The 26,047-nt window shown below is 39.2% G+C and overlaps 1 protein-coding gene across 2 annotated transcripts; it reads right to left on the bottom strand.

The window, feature by feature from the left end:
* Positions 1–1,754: 1,754 nt before the first annotated feature.
* On the bottom strand, positions 1,755–25,442 carry LOC133554029 (uncharacterized). Of its 2 annotated transcripts, XM_061902367.1 has the most exons (9): positions 25,401–25,442; positions 25,200–25,312; positions 22,961–23,202; positions 18,324–18,387; positions 18,128–18,258; positions 12,938–13,056; positions 9,507–9,639; positions 2,596–2,692; positions 1,755–2,532 (listed from the first exon to the last, which is right to left on the bottom strand). In XM_061902367.1, exons 2-9 carry the CDS (start codon positions 25,267–25,269, stop codon positions 2,486–2,488), a joined length of 903 nt encoding a protein of 300 aa, XP_061758351.1. In that variant the 5' UTR covers positions 25,270–25,312; positions 25,401–25,442; the 3' UTR covers positions 1,755–2,485. The 2 variants fall into 2 exon arrangements, with proteins under 2 accessions (XP_061758351.1, XP_061758350.1); XM_061902366.1 differs by having other exon boundaries at positions 25,200–25,438.
* Between the last annotated feature and the right edge of the window lie 605 nt (positions 25,443–26,047).

Here is a 26,047-nt window from a genome sequence, read left to right as displayed (position 1 = left end):
CCGTGGTTTCCAGAATGTAGCCTTGACATAAGACGGACGCACGGATAGATACAATGATGGATACTACTTTATTGATTCCTTCAGGAAAATTACAATTCCAGCAGCGATGTAGAGTTGAGATCAATTTAAAAAGTAAATAATGGTGGTATAAATGGACACATTGCATACATTGTGCATTTCTGCTCGCCATTTTCCAGCTTGTGCATCAACAGTAACTGAAAGCCACGCTACGGAACAGACTGAGGGTCAATAAGGGTAACTTTCAAAGATGTTTAATTGTCAGGACGTGTTTGCATCCACACTTTGTATCTTCATGCCACACATGGAACATTCTAGAAGAAATGAGTCATTATGGATGTATTTGTTGTAAATAAGAGTTATAAAATATGTCGGGCTGTAGCTCACTGACCGCACGTCTTCCACTTTTCAACACATTTCACTTTCTTATTCCAAATGATTATTTTTGAAAGTTGCAGGTGATAAAAGTTTTTTTAGTGAAAGGAAAAGAGATGTAAAAGTGGATGGATCTGCATAAAGATGCATCATTAATCCCTTTTGCATGGAATTGTAGCTCCTGACTTGTAATGGATGGCAGGCGGCCCAAAGAGTCCTCCCTCCAGGTGTAATACACTTTTCCACCACTGGTGGCAGCACTGACAAGCTCCAACAAACAGAAGAAGTGTGGGGCCAAAGTCATAGGAAACTTTCTTAAGTGTAAACATGACCATTCAATTGCTAAAACCTTTTTTCCATAGGTACTTACATTTGATTGATACTTCATTCAAGAAACATATACATCATGAATTTAGTTGCATCTCATTTCTTTTAGCACGTTGTAATTGTACGTGAATTTACTTTTAATACATTTTTAAGGGTCCCCTTATTTTTCAGTACAATTGCTTAGTATTTTTTAAGGATAATAATGGTTTCATACTGTATCATTTAACAAGGCTTATCCTGTAAGTATGATAGATATCATTATTCAATACCATTGGCATCAAGATGTCATTCAGTGTTAATATTGAAGTGGGACCCGGGCCCTTCTGTAGTGGAAAAGTTGCTTTCAAAAAGGTTAAGAACCCTGCAATAGAATGTACTAGAAAACAAGTCCAGTGGTTTTATGAAGTCATGTAATAATAGTATTTCGATTGGAAAGGGGACTTTGATGGTATATTCTTCCAGCTGTTTCTCTGTCAAACACAACATCAGCAGCTTCTCCATATTTTCATGGATAAATGAGCTATTATTGTAACGTCCCTGGCTGACACATTCTGCTTCGTTGTGGCGCAGACGAACAGTGCTACGCTTCACCAAGTTTGCTTTTTGATGATTTCTGTCCTTAATTCGATGAATGGCAACCACTTCTTTTTCCTCCCTCAAACTCACTCTCTTCACAACAATGCACCTCTAACATTATCCTGTCCGCTAAACACCCCGCTATCACAGGTGGGGCCCTCTTCTAGAGCGCCCGATGGAGTCCACACACAAAGACCTGGTAAAAAGGTGGAGACCTGTTCTAGAGCGCCCGATGGAGTCCAGACACAAAGACCTGGTAAAAAGGTGGAGACCTGTTCTAGAGCGCCCGATGGAGTCCACACACAAAGACCTGGTAAAAAGGTGGAGACCTGTTCTAGAGCGCCCGATGGAGTCCAGACACAAAGACCTGGTAAAAAGGTGGAGACCTGTTCTAGAGCGCCTGATGGAGTCCACACACAAAGTCCTGGTAAAAAGGTGGAGACCTTTTCTAGAGCGCCCGATGGAGTCCAGACACAAAGACCTGGTAAAAAGGTGGAGACCTGTTCTAGAGCGCCTGATGGAGTCCACACACAAAGTCCTGGTAAAAAGGTGGAGACCTGTTCTAGAGCGCCCGATGGAGTCCACACACAAAGTCCTGGTAAAAAGGTGGAGACCTGTTCTAGAGCGCCCGATGGAGTCCACACACAAAGTCCTGGTAAAAAGGTGGAGACCTGTTCTAGAGCGCCCGATGGAGTCCACACACAAAGTCCTGGTAAAAAGGTGGAGACCTGTTCTAGAGCGCCCGATGGAGTCCACACACAAAGTCCTGGTAAAAAGGTGGAGACCTGTTCTAGAGCGCCCGATGGAGTCCACACACAAAGACCTGGTAAAAAGGTGGAGACCTGTTCTAGAGCGCCCGATGGAGTCCACACACAAAGTCCTGGTAAAAAGGTGGAGACCTTTTCTAGAGCGCCCGATGGAGTCCAGACACAAAGACCTGGTAAAAAGGTGGAGACCTGTTCTAGAGCGCCCGATGGAGTCCACACACAAAGTCCTGGTAAAAAGGTGGAGACCTGTTCTAGAGCGCCCGATGGAGTCCACACACAAAGTCCTGGTAAAAAGGTGGAGACCTTTTCTAGAGCGCCCGATGGAGTCCACACACAAAGTCCTGGTAAAAAGGTGGAGACCTGTTCTAGAGCGCCCGATGGAGTCCACACACAAAGTCCTGGTAAAAAGGTGGAGACCTGTTCTAGAGCGCCCGATGGAGTCCACACACAAAGTCCTGGTAAAAAGGTTCTGAGAAGAAAAGGACACAGATATTAGAGTTGATAAAAAGTCAGGTTGTAGAAAGTGACCGACCATTGTCCGGCTCAATAAAAGAATGTCTGATGAGAAAGTCCAGGACCACCAGGGCACAGTTGGGTTTGAAGTCCTCAGTGGCAAGAAGTTCCTTCACCTGAAAACCAGAGTCAATAATCAGGGGCGTCCAAAGACTGAAAGATGAAAGCATTTTGATATTTTTCTTTTTTCAAAATAAATAGTTGAACTTCCAGGGCTCCCCTCAGGTTTAAGCCTTGGGAGCCAGAAAATATGTGAAGAACTTCAATCAGGAGATCAACTTCTGAGCTTTCTTTCAATAGAAACTTCTGCCCTTTTCCTTCAACAACTTCCTCTTTTTATGGCACAAACACAGAATATACAAGCTATTCCCTAAGTGGAATATTTCATGTGAAGCAATGGGAGTTGGAAATAAATCAGTCATTCATAACAAATGGAAATAAATCAGTCATTCATAACAATTGGAAATAAATCAGTCATTCATAACAAATGGAAATAAATCAGTCATTCATAACAATTGGAAATAAATCAGTCATTCATAACAAATGGAAATAAATCAGTCATTCATAACATCCATCTGGATTCATTATTCAATTTTCAGCAATGGTAAAAAAATAAAAATCCCTCCAACATCCAAAAGTGTCCCATTCATAAAAGTGTTAAAAATAAGTATTTTAATTTTGGACTTTTAACACACAACCCTGGAGATCAACTTAAGATATATCCATCCATTTTAAGTTGTATTGTTTGCTTATATTTTTCTTAGTTTTTTTGACATAAGAGCATGGTGTTTATTATATGACAAACACAAACAATACAATATTCCCCCCCAAAAATGTTCAAAGTGGAATATTTCATGTGAAACAATTGGAGTCTTAAAGTCCTACTGAAATGAGATGTTCTTATTTAAACAGGGATAGCAGCTCCATTCTATGTGTCATACTTCATCATTTCACGACAATGCCATATTTTTGCTGAAAGGATTTAGTAGAGAACATCCAGGATAAAGTTGGCAACTTTCGGTGCTAAGAGAAAAGCCCTGCCTGTACAGGAAGTAGCAGACGATGACATCACATGTTGATGACTCCTCACATCCTCACATTGTTTTTAATGGGAGCCTCCAACAAAAAGTGCTATTCAAACAGAGAAAACGACAATTTCCCCATTAATTTGAGCGAGGAAGAAAGATTCGTGTTTGAGGATATTGATAGCGACGGACTACGGAAAAAAACCCCCCCAAAAAAACGCGATTGCATTGAAACGGAATCAGATGTTTTTAGACACATTTACTAGGATAATTCTGAGAAATCCCTTATCTTTCTATTGTGTTGCTCGTGTTTTAGTGAGTTAAATAGTACCTGATAGTCGGAGGGGTGTGTCCACAGGTGTGTTGACGCAGTGTCTCAGGGAAGCTTTATGGACGGCACAAGCTCGGCTTTTCTCCGGTAAGAAGCGACTTTTTACCACAATTTTCTCACCGAAACCTGCTGGTTGACATTCGGTTGGGATCCATGTTCGCTGTGATCCATAGGAAAGTTTCACCTCCAGGAATTTAAAACAAGGAATCACCGTGTGTTTGTGTGGCTAAAGACTAAAGCTTCCCAACTCCATCTTTCTTCTTTGACGTCTCCATTATTAATTGAACAAATGGCAAAAGATTCAGCAACACAGATGTCCAAAATACTGTGTAATTATGCCGTTAAAGCAGACGACTTTTAGCTGTGTGTGTGTGCAGCGCTCATACTTCCTAACAGTCCGTCACGTCACGCGTACACGTCAACATTACGCAACGTTTTCAAGAAAAAACTCCCGGGAAATTTAAAATTGCAATTTAGTAAAGTAAAGCGGGCGTATTGTCATGTGTTGCAATGTTAATATTTCATCATTGATATATAAACTATCAGACTGCGTGGTCGCTAGTAGTGGCTTTTAGTAGGACTTTGGGGTCAATATTTCATAACAACATTAATTGGGATTATTAACTTTTGAGCAATGACAGAATGAAATAAAAATACCACTAAAATTCTCAAGTATCCAAAAGGGTCCCACTCATAAAATGTTACAAATACATCATACATTATCTTTTATTATTTTAATGTAATATATACCCGCCTACCACCCCAATACTGCTGAGATAGGCTCCAGCACCCTGCAACCCGGAGAGGGAAAAGCGGTAGAAAATGGATGGATATACATATATATATATATATATATATATATATGCATATATGTATATATATGTTATAGGACAACACAAAATATGCAATACAATAAAAAATAGAAAAAGGGACACATTGGAAAAAGCTACTTCCTAGTAAACAAGATAACTTGGAAAGTGCTGCCATCTAATGTCCAGGAAGTGCAACTGCATCGCAAATGTCATAACGTCATGATGATGCAACAAGTGGACAACTGCTCATTTTTACATGACTTTTTATTTAATGACCAAACAATGATTAACACACAAAAGTACCAAAAACTGGTACCGGGAGTGGGAACAGTACTGGTTTTAAATGGTCCCCATCCCTACTTACAATAGAAAGTAACCAGATATTCATCCAATAATACAACCAGCAGCTATTTTGAAATAGTTGTGTTATGCCAAATAATAAATTGTGATGTAAATGGTGATCATATAATACAACACCCAAAAGCAGTGAAGTGGTCACCTTGTGTAAATACTAAACAAAAAGAGAATACAACAAATCCTTTTCAACTTATATTCATTTGAATAGACTGCAAAGACACTGACAAACTTTATTATTTGTTGCAAATTTTAGCTCATTTGGAATGTGGTGCCTGCAACATGTTTGAAAAAAGCTGGCACAAGTGGCAAAAAAGAGTGAGAAAGTTAAAGGGGAACATTATCACAATTTCAAAAGGGTAAAAAACAATAAAAATCAGTTCCCAGTGGCTTGTTGTATTTTTTGAAGTTTTTTTCAAAATTTTACCGGTCCCGGAATATCCCTAAATAAAGCTTTAAAGTGCCTTATTTTCGCTATCTTGGAAACCACTATCCATTTCCCTGTGACGTCATACAGTGCTGCCAATACAAACAACATGGCGGTTACCACAGCAAGAAATAGCGACATTAGCTCGGATTCAGACTTGGATTTCAGCGGCTTAAGCGATTCAACAGATTACGCATGTATTGAAACAGATGGTCGGAGTATGGAGGCAGATAGCGAAAACAAAATTGAAGAAGAAATTGAAGCTATTGACGCTATTGGGCCATAGCGTGGGTGTACCTAATGAAGTGGCCCATAGCATGGCTGCCTTATTAGCATCGCCGGTAAAATGTGCGGACCAAAAGATCAGGAGTTTGGCATCTTGTGACACCGGAGCAACTTAAATCCGTCGATTGGTAAGTGTTTGTTTCGCATTAAATGTGGGTATCTAGTTTCAAATGTACATACAGCTAGCGTAAATATAGCATGTTAGCATCGATTAGCGTAGCATGTTAGCATCGATTAGCTGGCAGTCATGTCGCGACCAAATATGTCTGATTAGCACATAAGTCAACAACATCAACAAAACTCACCTTTGTGATTTGGTTGACTTAATTGTTGCAAATGCATCTGCAGGTTATCCATACATCTCTGTGCCATGTCTGTCTTAGCATCGCCGCTCAAATGTGGAGACACTCTGGTACATTCAATGGGGGTCTGGCGGCAGATTTCTTGCCAGTGGTGCAACTTGAATCCCTCCCTGTTAGTGTTGTTACACCCTCCGACAACACACCCACCAGGCATGATGTCTCCAAGGTTACAAAAAATAGTCGAAAAAACGGAAAATAACAGAGCTGGCACCCGGTGTTTGTAATGTGAAAATGAAAATGGTGGGTGTGTTACCTCGGTGACGTCACGTTCTGACGTCATCGCTAAAAGAGCGATAAACAGAAAGGCGTTTAATTTGCCAAAATTCACCCATTTAGAGTTCGGAAATCGGTTAAAAAAATACATGGTCTTTTTTCTGCACCATCAAGGTATATATTGACGCTTACATAGGTCTGCTGATAATGTTCCCCTTTAAGTAATGCCCATTAAAGACTTATTTGGAACATCCCACAGGTGAACAGGCTAATTGGGAACAGGTGGGTGCCATGATTGGCTATAAAAGCAGCTTCCATGAAATGCTCACTCATTCACAAACAAGAACGGGGTGAGGGTCACCACTTTGTTAACAAATGTCTGAGCAAATTGTTTAAGAACAACATTTCTCAACAAGGAATTTAGGGATTTCATCATCTACACTCCATAATATTATCAAAAGGTTCAGAGAATGTGGAGAAATCACTGCACGTAAGCCATGATATTACACACCTTCCATCCCTCAGGCGCTACTGCATCAAAAAGCCACATCAGTGTGTAAAGGATATCACCACATGGGCTCAGGAACACTTCATAAAACCACTGTCAGTAACTACAGTTGGTCGCTACATCTGTAAGTGCAAGTTAAAACTCTACTCTGCAAAGCCAAAGTCATTTATCAACAACACCCAGAAATGCTTTGCTGAGCCCGAGCTCATCAAAGATGGACTGATGCAAAGTGGAAAAGTGTTCTGTGGTCAAATTGTTTTTAGAAATGGTGAACCAAAGAAGAAAAAAACCATGGGGACTGTTGTAGGGTGAAAGTGTTGTAGTCAGCATGTGTGATGGTATGGGGGTGTATTAGTGATTGTTGTAGGGTGAAAGTGTTGTAGTCAGCATGTGTGATGGTATGGGGGTGTATTAGTGATTGTTGTAGGGTGAAAGTGTGGTAGTCAGCATGTGTGATGGTATGGGGGTGTATTAGTGATTGTTGTAGGGTGAAAGTGTTGTAGTCAGCATGTGTGATGGTATGGGGGTGTATTAGTGATTGTTGTAGGGTGAAAGTGTTGTAGTCAGCATGTGTGATGGTATGGGGGTGTATTAGTGATTGTTGTAGGGTGAAAGTGTTGTAGTCAGCATGTGTGATGGTATGGGGGTGTATTAGTGATTGTTGTAGGGTGAAAGTGTTGTAGTCAGCATGTGTGATGGTATGGGGGTGTATTAGTGATTGTTGTAGGGTGAAAGTGTTGTAGTCAGCATGTGTGATGGTATGGGGGTGTATTAGTGATTGTTGTAGGGTGAAAGTGTTGTAGTCAGCATGTGTGATGGTATGGGGGTGTATTAGTGATTGTTGTAGGGTGAAAGTGTTGTAGTCAGCATGTGTGATGGTATGGGGGTGTATTAGTGATTGTTGTAGGGTGAAAGTGTTGTAGTCAGCATGTGTGATGGTATGGGGGTGTATTAGTGATTGTTGTAGGGTGAAAGTGTTGTAGTCAGCATGTGTGATGGTATGGGGGTGTATTAGTGATTGTTGTAGGGTGAAAGTGTTGTAGTCAGCATGTGTGATGGTATGGGGGTGTATTAGTGATTGTTGTAGGGTGAAAGTGTGGTAGTCAGCATGTGTGATGGTATGGGGGTGTATTAGTGATTGTTGTAGGGTGAAAGTGTTGTAGTCAGCATGTGTGATGGTATGGGGGTGTATTAGTGATTGTTGTAGGGTGAAAGTGTTGTAGTCAGCATGTGTGATGGTATGGGGGTGTATTAGTGATTGTTGTAGGGTGAAAGTGTTGTAGTCAGCATGTGTGATGGTATGGGGGTGTATTAGTGATTGTTGTAGGGTGAAAGTGTTGTAGTCAGCATGTGTGATGGTATGGGGGTGTATTAGTGATTGTTGTAGGGTGAAAGTGTTGTAGTCAGCATGTGTGATGGTATGGGGGTGTATTAGTGATTGTTGTAGGGTGAAAGTGTTGTAGTCAGCATGTGTGATGGTATGGGGGTGTATTATTGGCCAAGGCATGGCTAACTTACACATCTGTGAAGGCACCATTAATGCTGAAAGGTACATACAGCTTTTGGAGCAACATAAGTTGTTATCATGGACGCCCCTGCTTATTTCAGCAAGACAATGCCAAGCCAGGTGTTACAACAGCGTGTATGGAGTTAAATGACAGCCAAAAGTCCTCCCAGGCACAAAACATGTTTTAGCCAGGATTGACACACAAACGCAGTGTAGTTTGCAAATACAAAATATCATTCACAAACAAACGCCTTTTGTTCTGCAAATAAGAAAGGCACCTATCAAACAAATACATCCTGCTTCAGAAACAAATAATTATTTTCTTCAAGTACAAAAAAACTATCCTTCTAGTACAAGTCAAAATCTTGCAAGTGCAAAAGCAAATCAACCCTACAAGTGGAGAAGTGTCACGTGACTTTGAGCAGTAATATTCCACCTTGCAAGCTCAATACAATCCACACACAAATGTGACGCTTCATCTTCCTGTTGCTGGAACACTACTTCTTTCACATTATCAGTATTTATTTATCATGTCTGGAAAATGCCTTTGCTGTGGTATGAATGAGATTTAAAGGAGTGTTGTTAGTCCCATGATGATGTGATAAATCCTCTTTCTTGTTTGGAACAAACATACAAATATACATGTTCTTTCTTCCTGCACATAATAAATATTTATCAAGTGTTTGGATGTGATCATTTATGTCAAATGTTCATTAAATGAATTATTGCCTGACAAAAAGTGATTCAAAAGTGATATTTTGATATTTACACATTGCATATTTACACACACATATTTGACTAGAACACCCTTATGAACATTACATATATCAACATCAAGTACCTACTGTACTGTTTACTTGTTGAAATACTTTTTACAAAGCTGAAATATACCCAAACGGCCACTTTGCTGCTGCCAAAAATGTTTTTCAGGTCATATTTTGATATTGACACATTTTATCTGAACATATTCTACTAGAATACTCTTATGGGCTTTACCATTGACACAAGGTGACAACTTGACTGCTTTTGGGGTTTTTACATGGAGATAAAGACTTGAAGTATTCGCTAATGAGTCCTAATGTTGTGAAGATGAAGATGGAGCTCACCTCCTGGATGGGCAGGAGGTAGAAGTCCTGCACTTCTCCATCGCCCACTCTGGGCTTGAAAGAAGCAGGAAGCTCCAAGTCAAAGACAAACTGACTTTCAGCAAACACTCCCTCTCCGTCTTCATAGGTGTAGCTGCACCACAAACACATCACAACAGTCTTCATAGGTGTAGCTGCACCACAAACACATCACAACAGTCTTCATAGGTGTAGCTGCACCACAAACACATCACAACAGTCTTCATATGTGTAGCTGCACCACAAACACATCACAACAGTCTTCATAGGTGTAGCTGCACCACAAACACATCACAACAGTCTTCATAGGTGTAGCTGCACCACAAACACATCACAGCAGTCTTCATAGGTGTAGCTGCACCACAAACACATCACAACAGTCTTCATAGGTGTAGCTGCACCACAAACACATCACAACAGTCTTCATAGGTGTAGCTGCACCACAAACACATCACAACAGTCTTCATAGGTGTAGCTGCACCACAAACACATCACAACAGTCTTCATAGGTGTAGCTGCACCACAAACACATCACAGCAGTCTTCATAGGTGTAGCTGCACCACAAACACATCACAGCAGTCTTCATAGGTGTAGCTGCACCACAAACACATCACAACAGTCTTCATAGGTGTAGCTGCACCACAAACACATCACAACAGTCTTCATAGGTGTAGCTGCACCACAAACACATCACAGCAGTCTTCATAGGTGTAGCTGCACCACAAACACATCACAGCAGTCTTCATAGGTGTAGCTGCACCACAAACACATCACAACAGTCTTCATAGGTGTAGCTGCACCACAAACACATCACAACAGTCTTCATAGGTGTAGCTGCACCACAAACACATCACAACAGTCTTCATAGGTGTAGCTGCACCACAAACACATCACAACAGTCTTCATAGGTGTAGCTGCACCACAAACACATCACAGCAGTCTTCATAGGTGTAGCTGCACCACAAACACATGACAACAGTCTTCATAGGTGTAGCTGCACCACAAACACATCACAGCAGTCTTCATAGGTGTAGCTGCACCACAAACACATCACAGCAGTCTTCATAGGTGTAGCTGCACCACAAACACATCACAACAGTCTTCATAGGTGTAGCTGCACCACAAACACATCACAGCAGTCTTCATAGGTGTAGCTGCACCACAAACACATCACAACAGTCTTCATAGGTGTAGCTGCACCACAAACACATCACAACAGTCTTCATAGGTGTAGCTGCACCACAAACACATCACAACAGTCTTCATAGGTGTAGCTGCACCACAAACACATCACAGCAGTCTTCATAGGTGTAGCTGCACCACAAACACATCACAGCAGTCTTCATAGGTGTAGCTGCACCACAAACACATCACAGCAGTCTTCATATGTGTAGCTGCACCACAAACACATCACAACAGTCTTCATAGGTGTAGCTGCACCACAAACACATCACAGCAGTCTTCATAGGTGTAGCTGCACCACAAACACATCACAACAGTCTTCATAGGTGTAGCTGCACCACAAACACATCACAGCAGTCTTCATAGGTGTAGCTGCACCACAAACACATCACAACAGTCTTCATAGGTGTAGCTGCACCACAAACACATCACAACAGTCTTCATAGGTGTAGCTGCACCACAAACACATCACAGCAGTCTTCATAGGTGTAGCTGCACCACAAACACATCACAACAGTCTTCATAGGTGTAGCTGCACCACAAACACATCACAGCAGTCTTCATAGGTGTAGCTGCACCACAAACACATCACAACAGTCTTCATAGGTGTAGCTGCACCACAAACACATCACAGCAGTCTTCATAGGTGTAGCTGCACCACAAACACATCACAACAGTCTTCATAGGTGTAGCTGCACCACAAACACATCACAGCAGTCTTCATAGGTGTAGCTGCACCACAAACACATCACAACAGTCTTCATAGGTGTAGCTGCACCACAAACACATCACAACAGTCTTCATAGGTGTAGCTGCACCACAAACACATCACAGCAGTCTTCATAGGTGTAGCTGCACCACAAACACATCACAGCAGTCTTCATAGGTGTAGCTGCACCACAAACACATCACAGCAGTCTTCATAGGTGTAGCTGCACCACAAACACATCACAACAGTCTTCATAGGTGTAGCTGCACCACAAACACATCACAACAGTCTTCATAGGTGTAGCTGCACCACAAACACATCACAACAGTCTTCATAGGTGTAGCTGCACCACAAACACATCACAACAGTCTTCATAGGTGTAGCTGCACCACAAACACATCACAGCAGTCTTCATATGTGTAGCTGCACCACAAACACATCACAACAGTCTTCATAGGTGTAGCTGCACCACAAACACATCACAACAGTCTTCATAGGTGTAGCTGCACCACAAACACATCACAACAGTCTTCATAGGTGTAGCTGCACCACAAACACATCACAACAGTCTTCATAGGTGTAGCTGCACCACAAACACATCACAACAGTCTTCATAGGTGTAGCTGCACCACAAACACATCACAACAGTCTTCATAGGTGTAGCTGCACCACAAACACATCACAGCAGTCTTCATAGGTGTAGCTGCACCACAAACACATCACAGCAGTCTTCATAGGTGTAGCTGCACCACAAACACATCACAGCAGTCTTCATATGTGTAGCTGCACCACAAACACATCACAACAGTCTTCATAGGTGTAGCTGCACCACAAACACATCACAGCAGTCTTCATAGGTGTAGCTGCACCACAAACACATCACAACAGTCTTCATAGGTGTAGCTGCACCACAAACACATCACAGCAGTCTTCATAGGTGTAGCTGCACCACAAACACATCACAACAGTCTTCATAGGTGTAGCTGCACCACAAACACATCACAACAGTCTTCATAGGTGTAGCTGCACCACAAACACATCACAGCAGTCTTCATAGGTGTAGCTGCACCACAAACACATCACAACAGTCTTCATAGGTGTAGCTGCACCACAAACACATCACAACAGTCTTCATAGGTGTAGCTGCACCACAAACACATCACAGCAGTCTTCATAGGTGTAGCTGCACCACAAACACATCACAACAGTCTTCATAGGTGTAGCTGCACCACAAACACATCACAGCAGTCTTCATAGGTGTAGCTGCACCACAAACACATCACAACAGTCTTCATAGGTGTAGCTGCACCACAAACACATCACAGCAGTCTTCATAGGTGTAGCTGCACCACAAACACATCACAACAGTCTTCATAGGTGTAGCTGCACCACAAACACATCACAACAGTCTTCATAGGTGTAGCTGCACCACAAACACATCACAACAGTCTTCATAGGTGTAGCTGCACCACAAACACATCACAACAGTCTTCTAATCCATCAATGACCTTCATTCCTTACCTGACTGTGGACACTGGGCGAGCCTCCTGTGCAATGCATTCTGGGATACACGCCTCCTCCTCACATTCCTTCACCAGCGTGCGCTTGATGCTCATGTTGGCAGAAACACCACCTGCTGCCTTCAAAGACACAATCATATGCACAATATAGGACTATCATAGTCTATAGCAGGTGTCCATGTGCTGCCTTCAAAGACACAATCATATGCACAATATAGGACTATCATAGTCTATAGCAGGTGTCCATGTGCTGCCTTCAAAGACACAATCATATGCACAATATAGGACTATCATAGTCTATAGCAGGTGTCCATGTGCTGCCTTCAAAGACACAATCATATGCACAATATAGGACTATCATAGTCTATAGCAGGTGTCCATGTGCTGCCTTCAAAGACACAATCATATGCACAATATAGGACTATCATAGTCTATAGCAGGTGTCCATGTGCTGCCTTCAAAGACACAATCATATGCACAATATAGGACTATCATAGTCTATAGCAGGTGTCCATGTGCTGCCTTCAAAGACACAATCATATGCACAATATAGGACTATCATAGTCTATAGCAGGTGTCCATGTGCTGCCTTCAAAGACACAATCATATGTACAATATAGGACTATCATAGTCTATAGCAGGTGTCCATGTGCTGCCTTCAAAGACACAATCATATGCACAATATAGGACTATCATAGTCTATAGCAGGTGTCCATGTGCTGCCTTCAAAGACACAATCATATGCACTATATAGGACTATCATAGTCTATAGCAGGTGTCCATGTGCTGCCTTCAAAGACACAATCATATGCACAATATAGGACTATCATAGTCTATAGCAGGTGTCCATGTGCTGCCTTCAAAGACACAATCATATGCACAATATAGGACTATCATAGTCTATAGCAGGTGTCCATGTGCTGCCTTCAAAGACACAATCATATGCACAATATTGGACTATCATAGTCTATAGCAGGTGTCCATGTGGTGCCTTCAAAGACACAATCATATGCACAATATAGGACTATCATAGTCTATAGCAGGTGTCCATGTGCTGCCTTCAAAGACACAATCATATGCACAATATAGGACTATCATAGTCTATAGCAGGTGTCCATGTGCTGCCTTCAAAGACACAATCATATGTACAATATAGGACTATCATAGTCTATAGCAGGTGTCCATGTGCTGCCTTCAAAGACACAATCATATGCACAATATTGGACTATCATAGTCTATAGCAGGTGTCCATGTGGTGCCTTCAAAGACACAATCATATGCACAATATAGGACTATCATAGTCTATAGCAGGTGTCCATGTGCTGCCTTCAAAGACACAATCATATGCACAATATAGGACTATCATAGTCTATAGCAGGTGTCCATGTGCTGCCTTCAAAGACACAATCATATGTACAATATAGGACTATCATAGTCTATAGCAGGTGTCCATGTGCTGCCTTCAAAGACACAATCATATGCACAATATTGGACTATCATAGTCTATAGCAGGTGTCCATGTGCTGCCTTCAAAGACACAATCATATGCACAATATAGGACTATCATTGTCTATAGCAGGTGTCCATGTGCTGCCTTCAAAGACACAATCATATGCACAATATTGGACTATCATAGTCTATAGCAGGTGTCCATGTGCTGCCTTCAAAGACACAATCATATGTACAATATAGGACTATCATAGTCTATAGCAGGTGTCCATGTGCTGCCTTCAAAGACACAATCATATGCACAATATAGGACTATCATAGTCTATAGCAGGTGTCCATGTGCTGCCTTCAAAGACACAATCATATGCACAATATTGGACTATCATAGTCTATAGCAGCTTCAACAACAACCAGACTACTAAACATGGCGGACTTGATGAGAAACAACAAAGACTACTTTGGGACAAATGATGATTATTAAAGTTATATTTTTGAGCCTGAACATAAGGAGGAGGATCTTTTAAAAGCTGTGTGCTAAACAGATGTGGCTGTAGTCAAACACTAAGCATCATGCAGCGTTATTGCTAAGTGCTAAACAAGAAAGGATCAATATAATAAAACAATCACTTACTGTACAAAAGGGTTTTAAAAAATAGATTTTCGAATAAACCGTGATTCTTATTTGTGAAGATTATTAATCCACCAAAAAAAAAAGCAAAAATAGTTTACTTTTTTTTTCAATGTGTCCCGTGCAGCCCCTCAGACAAATCATCATGTAGATGTAGATGTAGATGTAGATGTTCTACATCAGACTTTAGAAAATAGATACCTCTTGTCTTGCCTTATTTGTATTTGACTTTATTAAATGTGAAGAAAAGCAAGATTGGTTGAAGTCATATAGACATTTATGACAGCTGCTTATCTATGTGATGGAGGGATGTAGTCCAGCATAGAACTGGCAACAATGTCATAAAAGAGGTCATGATTTGGAGAATCCTTTTGAACCGGGAATGGGTTCTGAACTGAATCGTCACCCCCAAGAATCAAATGGAATGGTGTAGTGCCCAAAGACTCCCAGCCCTACTGTACAATGTCTGCTCTCACAGGACTGATGGGATGTTTATATCTTCCCCTTTACGTAAAGAAGGAATCCTGATCCTCAAGCAGGTCAAAAGAAAAAAAAAACAAGCGTCTTTTCGTGTCTTTCTGGCCATCTCCGGGTCCAATTTCTTGGTTTATGTCCCCAAACTATCCAGGTGAGGCAGGAATGTGTCATCCAGGACTAACTTTCACCAACTCAGAGGCCATGGAGCCGCTTAGATAGTTTGCTCTCTGTGATAATAGTTTGTCTGCCTTAGTATTTATAATAACAATATCATTAATACTTGTTAGTATGTATAATAATATCATTAATACTTGTTAGTATTTATAATAATACCATTAATACTTGTTAGTATTTATAATAATATCATTAATACTTGTTAGTATTTATAATAATATCATTAATACTTGTTAGTATGTATAATAATATCATTAATACTTGTTAGTATTTATAATAATATCATTAATACTTGTTAGTATTTATAATAATATCATTAATACTTGTTAGTATGTATAATAATATCATTAATAGTTAGTATTTATAATAATATCATTAATACTTGTTAGTATTTATAATAACAATGTCATTAATACTTGTTAGTATTTATAATAATATCATTAATACTTGTTAGTATTTATAATAATATCATTAATACTTGTTAGTATTTATAATAACAATGTCATTAATACTTGTTAGTATGTATAATAATATCATTAATACTTGTTAGTATTTATAATAATATCATTAATACTTGTTAGTATTTATAATAACAATATATCTAATACTTGTTAGTATTTGTAATAACAATATCATTAATACTTGTTAGTATTTATAATAACAATATCATTAATACTTGTTAGTATTTATAATAATATCATTAATACTTGTTAGTATTTATAATAATATCATTCATACTTGTTAGTATTTATAATAACAATATCATTAATACTTGTTAGTATGTATAATAATATCATTAATACTTGTTAGTATTTATAATAACAATGTCATTAATACTTGTTAGTATGTATGATAATATCATTAATACTTGTTAGTATTTATAATAATATCATTAATACTTGTTAGTATTTATAATAATATCATTAATACTTGTTAGTATTTATAATAACAATATATCTAATACTTGTTAGTATTTGTAATACAATATCATTAATACTTGTTAGTATTTATAATAACAATATCATTAATGCTTGTTAGTATTTATAATAATATCATTAATACTTGTTAGTATGTATAATAATATCATTAATACTTGTTAGTATTTATAATAATATCATTAATACTTGTTAGTATTTATAATAATATCATTAATACTTGTTAGTATTTATAATAATATCATTAATACTTGTTAGTATTTATAATAACAATATATCTAATACTTGTTAGTATTTGTAATACAATATCATTAATACTTGTTAGTATTTATAATAACAATATCATTAATGCTTGTTAGTATTTATAATAATATCATTAATACTTGTTAGTATGTATAATAATATCATTAATACTTGTTAGTATTTATAATAATATCATTAATACTTGTTAGTATTTATAATAATATCATTAATACTTGTTAGTATTTATAATAATATCATTAATACTTGTTAGTATTTATAATAACAATATCATTAATACTTGTTAGTATTTATAATAATATCATTAATACTTGTTAGTATTTTAACAATATCATTAATACTTGTTAGTATTTATAATAACAATATCATTAATACTTGTTAGTATTTATAATAATATCATTAATACTTGTTAGTATTTATAATATCATTAATACTTGTTAGTATTTATAATAACAATATATCTAATACTTGTTAGTATTTATAATAATATCATTAAAACTTGTTAGTATTTATAATAACAATATATCTAATACTTTTTAGTATTTGTAATAACAATATCACTAATATTTGTGAATATTTATAATCACAAGATCACTAATGTTTGTTAGTATTTATAATAACAATATGATTAATTCCTGTTAATATTCAGGTCCCAACATGTAAATGTTGTATTGCTGGCACTTTTGGGAGGTTTTTAGAGGACTTTATGCTCGCGACAGAGTCATCTTATTAACTGCATTGTTAGCCACCTCTTTCTTGCTATATTTTACGACTTAGGATGCATTGAAAAATAAAATATGTTCTTTTCTTACATAAGGATTGTGAATGATGAGCAAAGTTCTCTTGAAGTTATGATGACCACTGACCTGACTTTGTGGGCTTCCTCTCAGGTTCTTCTTGTCATCACTTGTACTCACCTGGTTGTCCAGCAGTCCAGGGTAGGTTCCTTCCTCTGAGGTTCTTCTTGTCATCACTTGTACTCACCAGGTTGTCCAGCAGTCCAGGGTAGGTTCCTTCCTCTGAGGTTCTTCTAGTAGTTTCTTCCCCTGAGTTTGTTCTTGTCATCACTTGTACTCACCAGGTTGTCCAGCAGTCCAGGGTAGGTTCCTTCCTCTGAGGTTCTTCTAGTAGGTTTGTTCCTCTCAGGTTCTTCTTGTCATCACTTGTACTCACCAGGTTGTCCAGCAGTCCAGGGTAGGTTCCTTCCTCTGAGGTTCTTCTAGTAGTTTCTTCCCCTGAGTTTGTTCTTGTCATCACTTGTACTCACCAGGTTGTCCAGCAGTCCAGGGTAGGTCTGTTTGGTGTGCGAGCGGCGTGCAAGCCACATGCTGACGTCCCCGCTCTGGCTGACGGTGTAACCATTGATGTGGACCCCATAGCGCTTCACGCCAAAAAGACCTGTTTGAGCAGGAGAAGAGGCAGCAGACCAGGAGCAGCATGACTGACAAGGAGGCGGGACTTACTGGTGGCCGCTCTCTCCATCCACATGGCGGGTGTGTCGGAGAATTTGTCCATCACGTTGTACCTCTGCAAGACAAAACTCACTGCAGTTACATCTATCTTGGTGGGAATTATTGACCTATTTCATGACTTCATGTCAAATATTACACCTTGGAGTTTTATATTTCAATAAAGGAATAAAACATACAAAAACTTACAAAAATTTACAAAAAAATTATAAAAAATTTAAGCGTTGAAAGTAAAAAACTACCAATAAATATGACTTTTTGAAGGTGTGAATATAAGACGTGTCACCATGAAAGTGTATTTATGAAGCCAAGACATGAAGGTGTAAATATAAGACGTGTCACCATGAAAAAGTGCATTTATGGAGGTAAGACATGAAGGTGTAAATATAAGACGTGTCACCATGAAAAAGTGTATTTATGGTGGTAAGACATGAAGGTGTAAATATAAGACGTGTCACCATGAAAAAGTGTATTTATGGAGGTAAGACATGAAGGTGTAAATATAAGACGTGTCACCATGAAAAAGTGTATTTATGGAGGTAAGACATGAAGGTGTAAATATAAGACGTGTCACCATGAAAAAGTGTATTTATGGTGGTAAGACATGAAGGTGTAAATATAAGACGTGTCACCATGAAAAAGTGTATTTATGGAGGTAAGACATGAAGGTGTAAATATAAGACGTGTCACCATGAAAAAGTGTATTTATGAAGCCAAGACATGAAGATGTACATATAAGACGTGTAACCATGAAAAAGTGTATTTATGGTGGTAAGACATGAAGGTGTAAATATAAGACGTGTCACCATGAAAAAGTGTATTTATGGAGGTAAGACATGAAGGTGTAAATATAAGACGTGTCACCATGAAAAAGTGTATTTATGAAGCCAAGACATGAAGGTGTACATATAAGACGTGTAACCATGAAAAAGTGTATTTATGGTGGTAAGACATGAAGGTGTAAATATAAGACGTGTCACCATGAAAAAGTGTATTTATGGTGGTAAGACATGAAGGTGTAAATATAAGACGTGTCACCATGAAAAAGTGTATTTATGGAGGTAAGACATGAAGGTGTACATATAAGACGTGTCACCATGAAAAAGTGTATTTATGGTGGTAAGACATGAAGGTGTAAATATAAGACGTGTCACCATGAAAAAGTGTATTTATGGTGGTAAGACATGAAGGTGTAAATATAAGACGTGTCACCATGAGAAAGTGTATTTATGGTGGTAAGACATGAAGGTGCAAATATAAGACGTGTCACCATGAAAAAGTGTATTTATGAAGCCAAGACATGAAGGTGTACATATAAGACGTGTAACCATGAAAAAGTGTATTTATGGTGGTAAGACATGAAGGTGTAAATATAAGACGTGTCACCATGAAAAAGTGTATTTATGGAGGTAAGACATGAAGGTGTAAATATAAGACGTGTCACCATGAAAAAGTGTATTTATGAAGCCAAGACATGAAGGTGTACATATAAGACGTGTAACCATGAAAAAGTGTATTTATGGTGGTAAGACATGAAGGTGTAAATATAAGACGTGTCACCATGAAAAAGTGTATTTATGGTGGTAAGACATGAAGGTGTAAATATAAGACGTGTCACCATGTAAAAGTGTATTTATGGAGGTAAGACATGAAGGTGTACATATAAGACGTGTCACCATGAAAAAGTGTATTTATGGTGGTAAGACATGAAGGTGTAAATATAAGACGTGTCACCATGAAAAAGTGTATTTATGGTGGTAAGACATGAAGGTGTAAATATAAGACGTGTCACCATTAAAAAGTGTATTTATGGTGGTAAGACATGAAGGTGTAAATATAAGACGTGTCACCATTAAAAAGTGTATTCATGGTGGTAAGACATGAAGGTGTAAATATAAGACGTGTCACCATGAAAAAGTGTATTTATGGAGATAAGACATGAAGGTGTAAATATAAGACGTGTCACCATGAAAAAGTGTATTTATGGAGGTAAGACATGAAGGTGTAAATATAAGACGTGTCACCATGAAAAAGTGTATTTATGGAGATAAGACATGAAGGTGTAAATATAAGACGTGTCACCATGAAAAAGTGTATTTATGGAGGTAAGACATGAAGGTGTAAATATAAGACGTGTCACCATGAAAAAATGTATTTATGGAGGTAAGACATGAAGGTGTAAATATAAGACGTGTCACCATTAAAAAGTGTATTTATGGTGGTAAGACATGAAGGTGTAAATATAAGACGTGTCACCATTAAAAAGTGTATTTATGGTGGTAAGACATGAAGGTGTAAATATAAGACGTGTCACCATGAAAAAGTGTATTTATGGTGGTAAGAAATGAAGGTGTAAATATAAGACGTGTCACCATGAAAAAGTGTATTTATGGTGGTAAGACATGAAGGTGTAAATATAAGACGTGTCACCATGAAAAAGTGTATTTATGGAGGTAAGACATGAAGGTGTAAATATAAGACGTGTCACCATGAAAAAGTGTATTTATGGAGGTAAGACATGAAGGTGTAAATATAAGACGTGTCACCATGAAAAAGTGTATTTATGGAGATAAGACATGAAGGTGTAAATATAAGACGTGTCACCATGAAAAAGTGTATTTATGGAGGTAAGACATGAAGGTGTAAATATAAGACGTGTCACCATGAAAAAGTGTATTTATGGAGGTAAGACATGAAGGTGTAAATATAAGACGTGTCACCATGAAAAAGTGTATTTATGAAGCCAAGACATGAAGGTGTAAATATTAGACGTGTCACCATGAAAAATGTATTTATGGAGGTAAGACATGAAGGTGTAAATATAAGACGTGTCACCATTAAAAAGTGTATTCATGGTGGTAAGACATGAAGGTGTAAATATAAGACGTGTCACCATGAAAAAGTGTATTTATGGTGGTAAGACATGAAGGTGTAAATATAAGACGTGTCACCATGAAAAAGTGTATTTATGGTGATAAGACATGAAGGTGTAAATACAAGACGTGTCACCATGAAAAAGTGTATTTATGGTGGTAAGACATGAATGTGTAAATATAAGACGTGTCACCATGAAAAAGTGTATTTATGGAGGTAAGACATGAAGGTGTAAATATAAGACGTGTCACCATGAAAAAGTGTATTTATGGAGATAAGACATGAAGGTGTAAATATAAGACGTGTCACCATGAAAAAGTGTATTTACGGTGGTAAGACATGAACGTGTAAATACAAGACGTGTCACCATGAAAAAGTGTATTCATGGTGGTAAGACATGAAGGTGTAAATATAAGACGTGTCACCATGAAAAAGTGTATTTATGGTGGTAAGACATGAAGGTGTAAATATAAGACGTGTCACCATGAAAAAGTGTATTTATGGAGGTAAGACATGAAGGTGTAAATATAAGACGTGTCACCATGAAAAAGTGTATTTATGGTGGTAACACATGAACGTGTAAATACAAGACGTGTCACCATGAAAAAGTGTATTTATGGTGGTAAGACCTGAAGGTGTAAATATAAGACGTGTCACCATGAAAAAGTGTATTCATGATGGTAAGACATGAAGGTGTAAATATAAGACGTGTCACCATGAAAAAGTGTATTCATGGTGGTAAGACATGAAGGTGTAAATATAAGACGTGTCACCATGAAAAATGTATTTATGGAGGTAAGACATGAAGGTGTAAATATAAGACGTGTCACCATGAAAAAGTGTATTCATGGTGGTAAGACATGAAGGTGTAAATATAAGACGTGTCACCATGAAAAAGTGTATTTATGGTGGTAAGACATGAAGGTGTAAATATAAGACGTGTCACCATGAAAAAGTGTATTTATGGTGGTAAGACATGAAGGTGTACATATAAGACGTGTCACCATGAAAAAGTGTATTTATGGTGGTAAGACATGAAGGTGTAAATATAAGACGTGTCACCATGAAAAAGTGTATTTATGGTGGTAAGACATGAAGGTGTACATATAAGACGTGTCACCATGAAAAAGTGTATTTATGGTGGTAAGACATGAAGGTGTAAATATAAGACGTGTCACCATGAAAAAGTGTATTTATGGTGGTAAGACATGAAGGTGTACATATAAGACGTGTCACCATGAAAAAGTGTATTTATGGTGGTAAGACATGAAGGTGTAAATATAAGACGTGTCACCATGAAAAAGTGTATTTATGGTGGTAAGACATGAAGGTGTACATATAAGACGTGTCACCATGAAAAAGTGTATTTATGGTGGTAAGAAATGAAGGTGTAAATATAAGACGTGTCACCATGAAAAAGTGTATTTATGGTGGTAAGACATGAAGGTGTAAATATAAGACGTGTCACCATGAAAATGTGTATTTATGGTGGTAAGACATGAAGGTGTAAATATAAGACATGTCACCATGAAAAAGTGTATTTATGGTGGTAAGACATGAAGGTGTAAATATAAGACGTGTCACCATGAAAAAGTGTATTTATGGTGGTAAGACATGAAGGTGTAAATATAAGACGTGTCACCATGAAAAATGTATTTATGGTGGTAAGACATGAAGGTGTAAATATAAGACGTGTCACCATGAAAAAGTGTATTTATGGAGGTATGACATGAAGGTGTAAATATAAGACGTGTCACCTCATCCCTCCATCCTTCCAGGCAGCGCAGGTTAGAATGTTGTCGAAGCGTCCTCAGGACTTTGTCCACAGCCTCCGATCTTTTGTCATAGGAGTCCAGGCTTTGGCAGAGTGAAAGTGCGCCCTCTGGTGTCGCTTTGAAGACATCTCCGTAACGCGTCAGCAGCGAGGCCACGTCCGGCAGAATCCAACCCACTTGGCTTCCTCCCACCTCAAAGCGCCGGCAGTTGGCGCGACAAGAACCTGCGGGGAAGAATCAACTGATGAAAGGAAGAATCAACTGGTGAGGGAAGAATCAACCGGTGAAGGAAGAATCAACTGGTGAAGGAAGAATCAACTGGTGAAGGAAGAATCAACTGGTGAGGGAATAATCAACTGGTGAGGGAATAATCAACTGGTGAGGGAATAATCAACTGGTGAGGGAATAATCAACTGGTGAAGGAAGAATCAACTGGTGAGGGAAGAATCAACTGGTGAGGGAATAATCAACTGGTGAGGGAATAATCAACTGGTGAAGGAAGAACAACTGGTGAGGGAAGAATCAACTGGTGAGGGAATAATCAACTAGTGAAGGAAGAATCAACTGGTGAGGGAATAATCAACTGGTGAGGGAAGAATCAACTGGTGAGGGAATAATCAACTGGTGAAGGAAGAATCAACTGGTGAGGGAATAATCAACTGGTGAGGGAATAATCAACTGGTGAAGGAAGAATCAACTGGTGAGGGAAGAATCAACTGGTGAGGGAATAATCAACTGGTGAAGGAAGAATCAACTGGTGAGGGAAGAATCAACTGGTGAAGGAAGAATCAACTGGTGAGGGAATAATCAACTGGTGAGGGAATAATCAACTGGTGAGGAAATAATCAACTGGTGAGGGAATAATCAACTGGTGAGGGAGGGAAGAATCAACTGGTGAAGGAAGATTCAACTGGTGAGGGAATAATCAACTGGTGAGGCAGGAATCAACTGGTGAGGGAATAATCAACTGGTGAGGGAATAATCAACTGGAGAGGCAGGAATCAACTGGTGAGGGAATAATCAACTGGTGAGGGAATAATCAACTGGTGAAGGAAGAATCAACTGGTGAGGGAAGAATCAACTGGTGAGGGAATAATCAACTGGTGAGGGAATAATCAACTGGTGAAGGAAGAACAACTGGTGAGGGAAGAATCAACTGGTGAGGGAATAATCAACTAGTGAAGGAAGAATCAACTGGTGAGGGAATAATCAACTGGTGAGGGAATAATCAACTGGTGAAGGAAGAATCAACTGGTGAGGGAAGAATCAACTGGTGAGGGAATAATCAACTGGTGAGGGAATAATCAACTGGTGAGGGAATAATCAACTGGTGAGGGAAGAATCAACTGGTGAGGGAATAATCAACTGGTGAAGGAAGAATCAACTGGTGAGGGAATAATCAACTGGTGAGGGAATAATCAACTGGTGAAGGAAGAATCAACTGGTGAGGGAAGAATCAACTGGTGAGGGAATAATCAACTGGTGAAGGAAGAATCAACTGGTGTGGGAAGAATCAACTGGTGAAGGAAGATTCAACTGGTGAGGGAATAATCAACTGGTGAGGCAGGAATCAACTGGTGAGGGAATAATCAACTGGAGAGGCAGGAATCAACTGGTGAAGAATCAGCTGGTGAGAGAATGGCTTTTGTCATGTTTACCTGGCAAATAAAAGTTATTGTGGGCATCACGGTGGAGGAGGGGTTAGTGCGTCTGCCTCACAATACGAAGGTCCTGAGTACGGGCTTGGGATCTTTCTGTGTGGAGTTTGCATGTCCACCCCGCGACTGCGTGGGTTCTACTCCGGCTTCCTCCCACTTCCAAAGACATGCACCTGGCCGATAGGCCCCTCCCACCTCCAAAGACATGCACCTGGCCGATAGGCCCCTCCCACCTCCAAAGACATGCACCTGGCCGATAGGCCCCTCCCACCTCCAAAGACATGCACCTGGGGATAGGCCCCTCCCACCTCCAAAGACATGCACCTGGGGATAGGCCCCTCCCACCTCCAAAGACATGCACCTGGGGATAGGTTGCTTGGCAACACTAAATGGTCCCTAGTGTGTGAATGTTGTCTGTCTATCTGTGTTGGCCCTGTGATGAGGTGGCGACTTGTCCATGGTGTTAATCGCCTTCCGCCCAATTTTAGCTGAGATAGGCACCAGCGCCCCCAAAGGGAACAAGCGGTAGAAAATGGATGGATAATAGTTGTTGTGATGTTTACCTGGCAAATAAAAGTTATTGATGCGGTGCAGCAGCTGGAGTATTTTATCCGACCAGACCGAGTTCGCCATCTCAGACTCCACTTCTTTTTACTTCTCTTGCGCTGCACAATCTGTAATAATAATAATAATAAAAATAATAATAATAAAAATAAATGCGGAATAAAGTGATTGTTAGCAAATGTTTGTGTCGAGGACTTCCTTGTCTGGCGTCTGACTTCTTCTTGCTGTCAGGAGAATCTCATTTGAGACACAAGACCGCCACCTAGTGGACGGCGGATCAGACCTGCAGTACACAGCAGTACAATAGCCGTCAGACTATTGAGCTCCGTAGCTCCCGCGGCAGCTCCCGCCTCACTGTGCCCGGACTGCACTCTCCTGCTGCGGGGAGCTTTGGAGGAAAGTGCCGCTCTCATTGCGGGGTTGTATTTAGGGACCGTCAATAAATTATAACTGTGTTGAAGAGAGTTGTTAAAACTCTGTATCTTTTAAATCACACCACCAATTCCTCGATAACTTACTAAGAAAATCAGGTCCATTCAGAAATATCGTACGCTGCCATTATTTTAAAATCTGATGATTTATTGGATGTAATATAAGTTTTAATATAAACACTTTTAGATAGGCTCCAGCACCCCCCGTGACCCCGAAAGGGACAAGCGGTAGTAAATGGATGAGTGGAGGGTAAAATACAGATAAAATGATTTCAGGTCATTGGATCTAGAAATAATTAGGGCCCAAGCAACAAAAATATGCAACGTTCAAATTGAAATTGCTTTGTTTATCATTATCCTTCCACTTTGATTGATGATCAAATGTGAAAACATTTCTGCGTGCAACAATGTACAGA

The sequence above is a fragment of the Nerophis ophidion genome, linkage group LG06, assembly GCF_033978795.1.
Source record: "Nerophis ophidion isolate RoL-2023_Sa linkage group LG06, RoL_Noph_v1.0, whole genome shotgun sequence".
NCBI classification, from domain to species: Eukaryota; Metazoa; Chordata; class Actinopteri; order Syngnathiformes; family Syngnathidae; genus Nerophis; species Nerophis ophidion.
The sequence above is the reverse complement of the archived record's forward strand: the minus strand, read 5'-3'. Positions and strand labels throughout refer to the sequence as shown.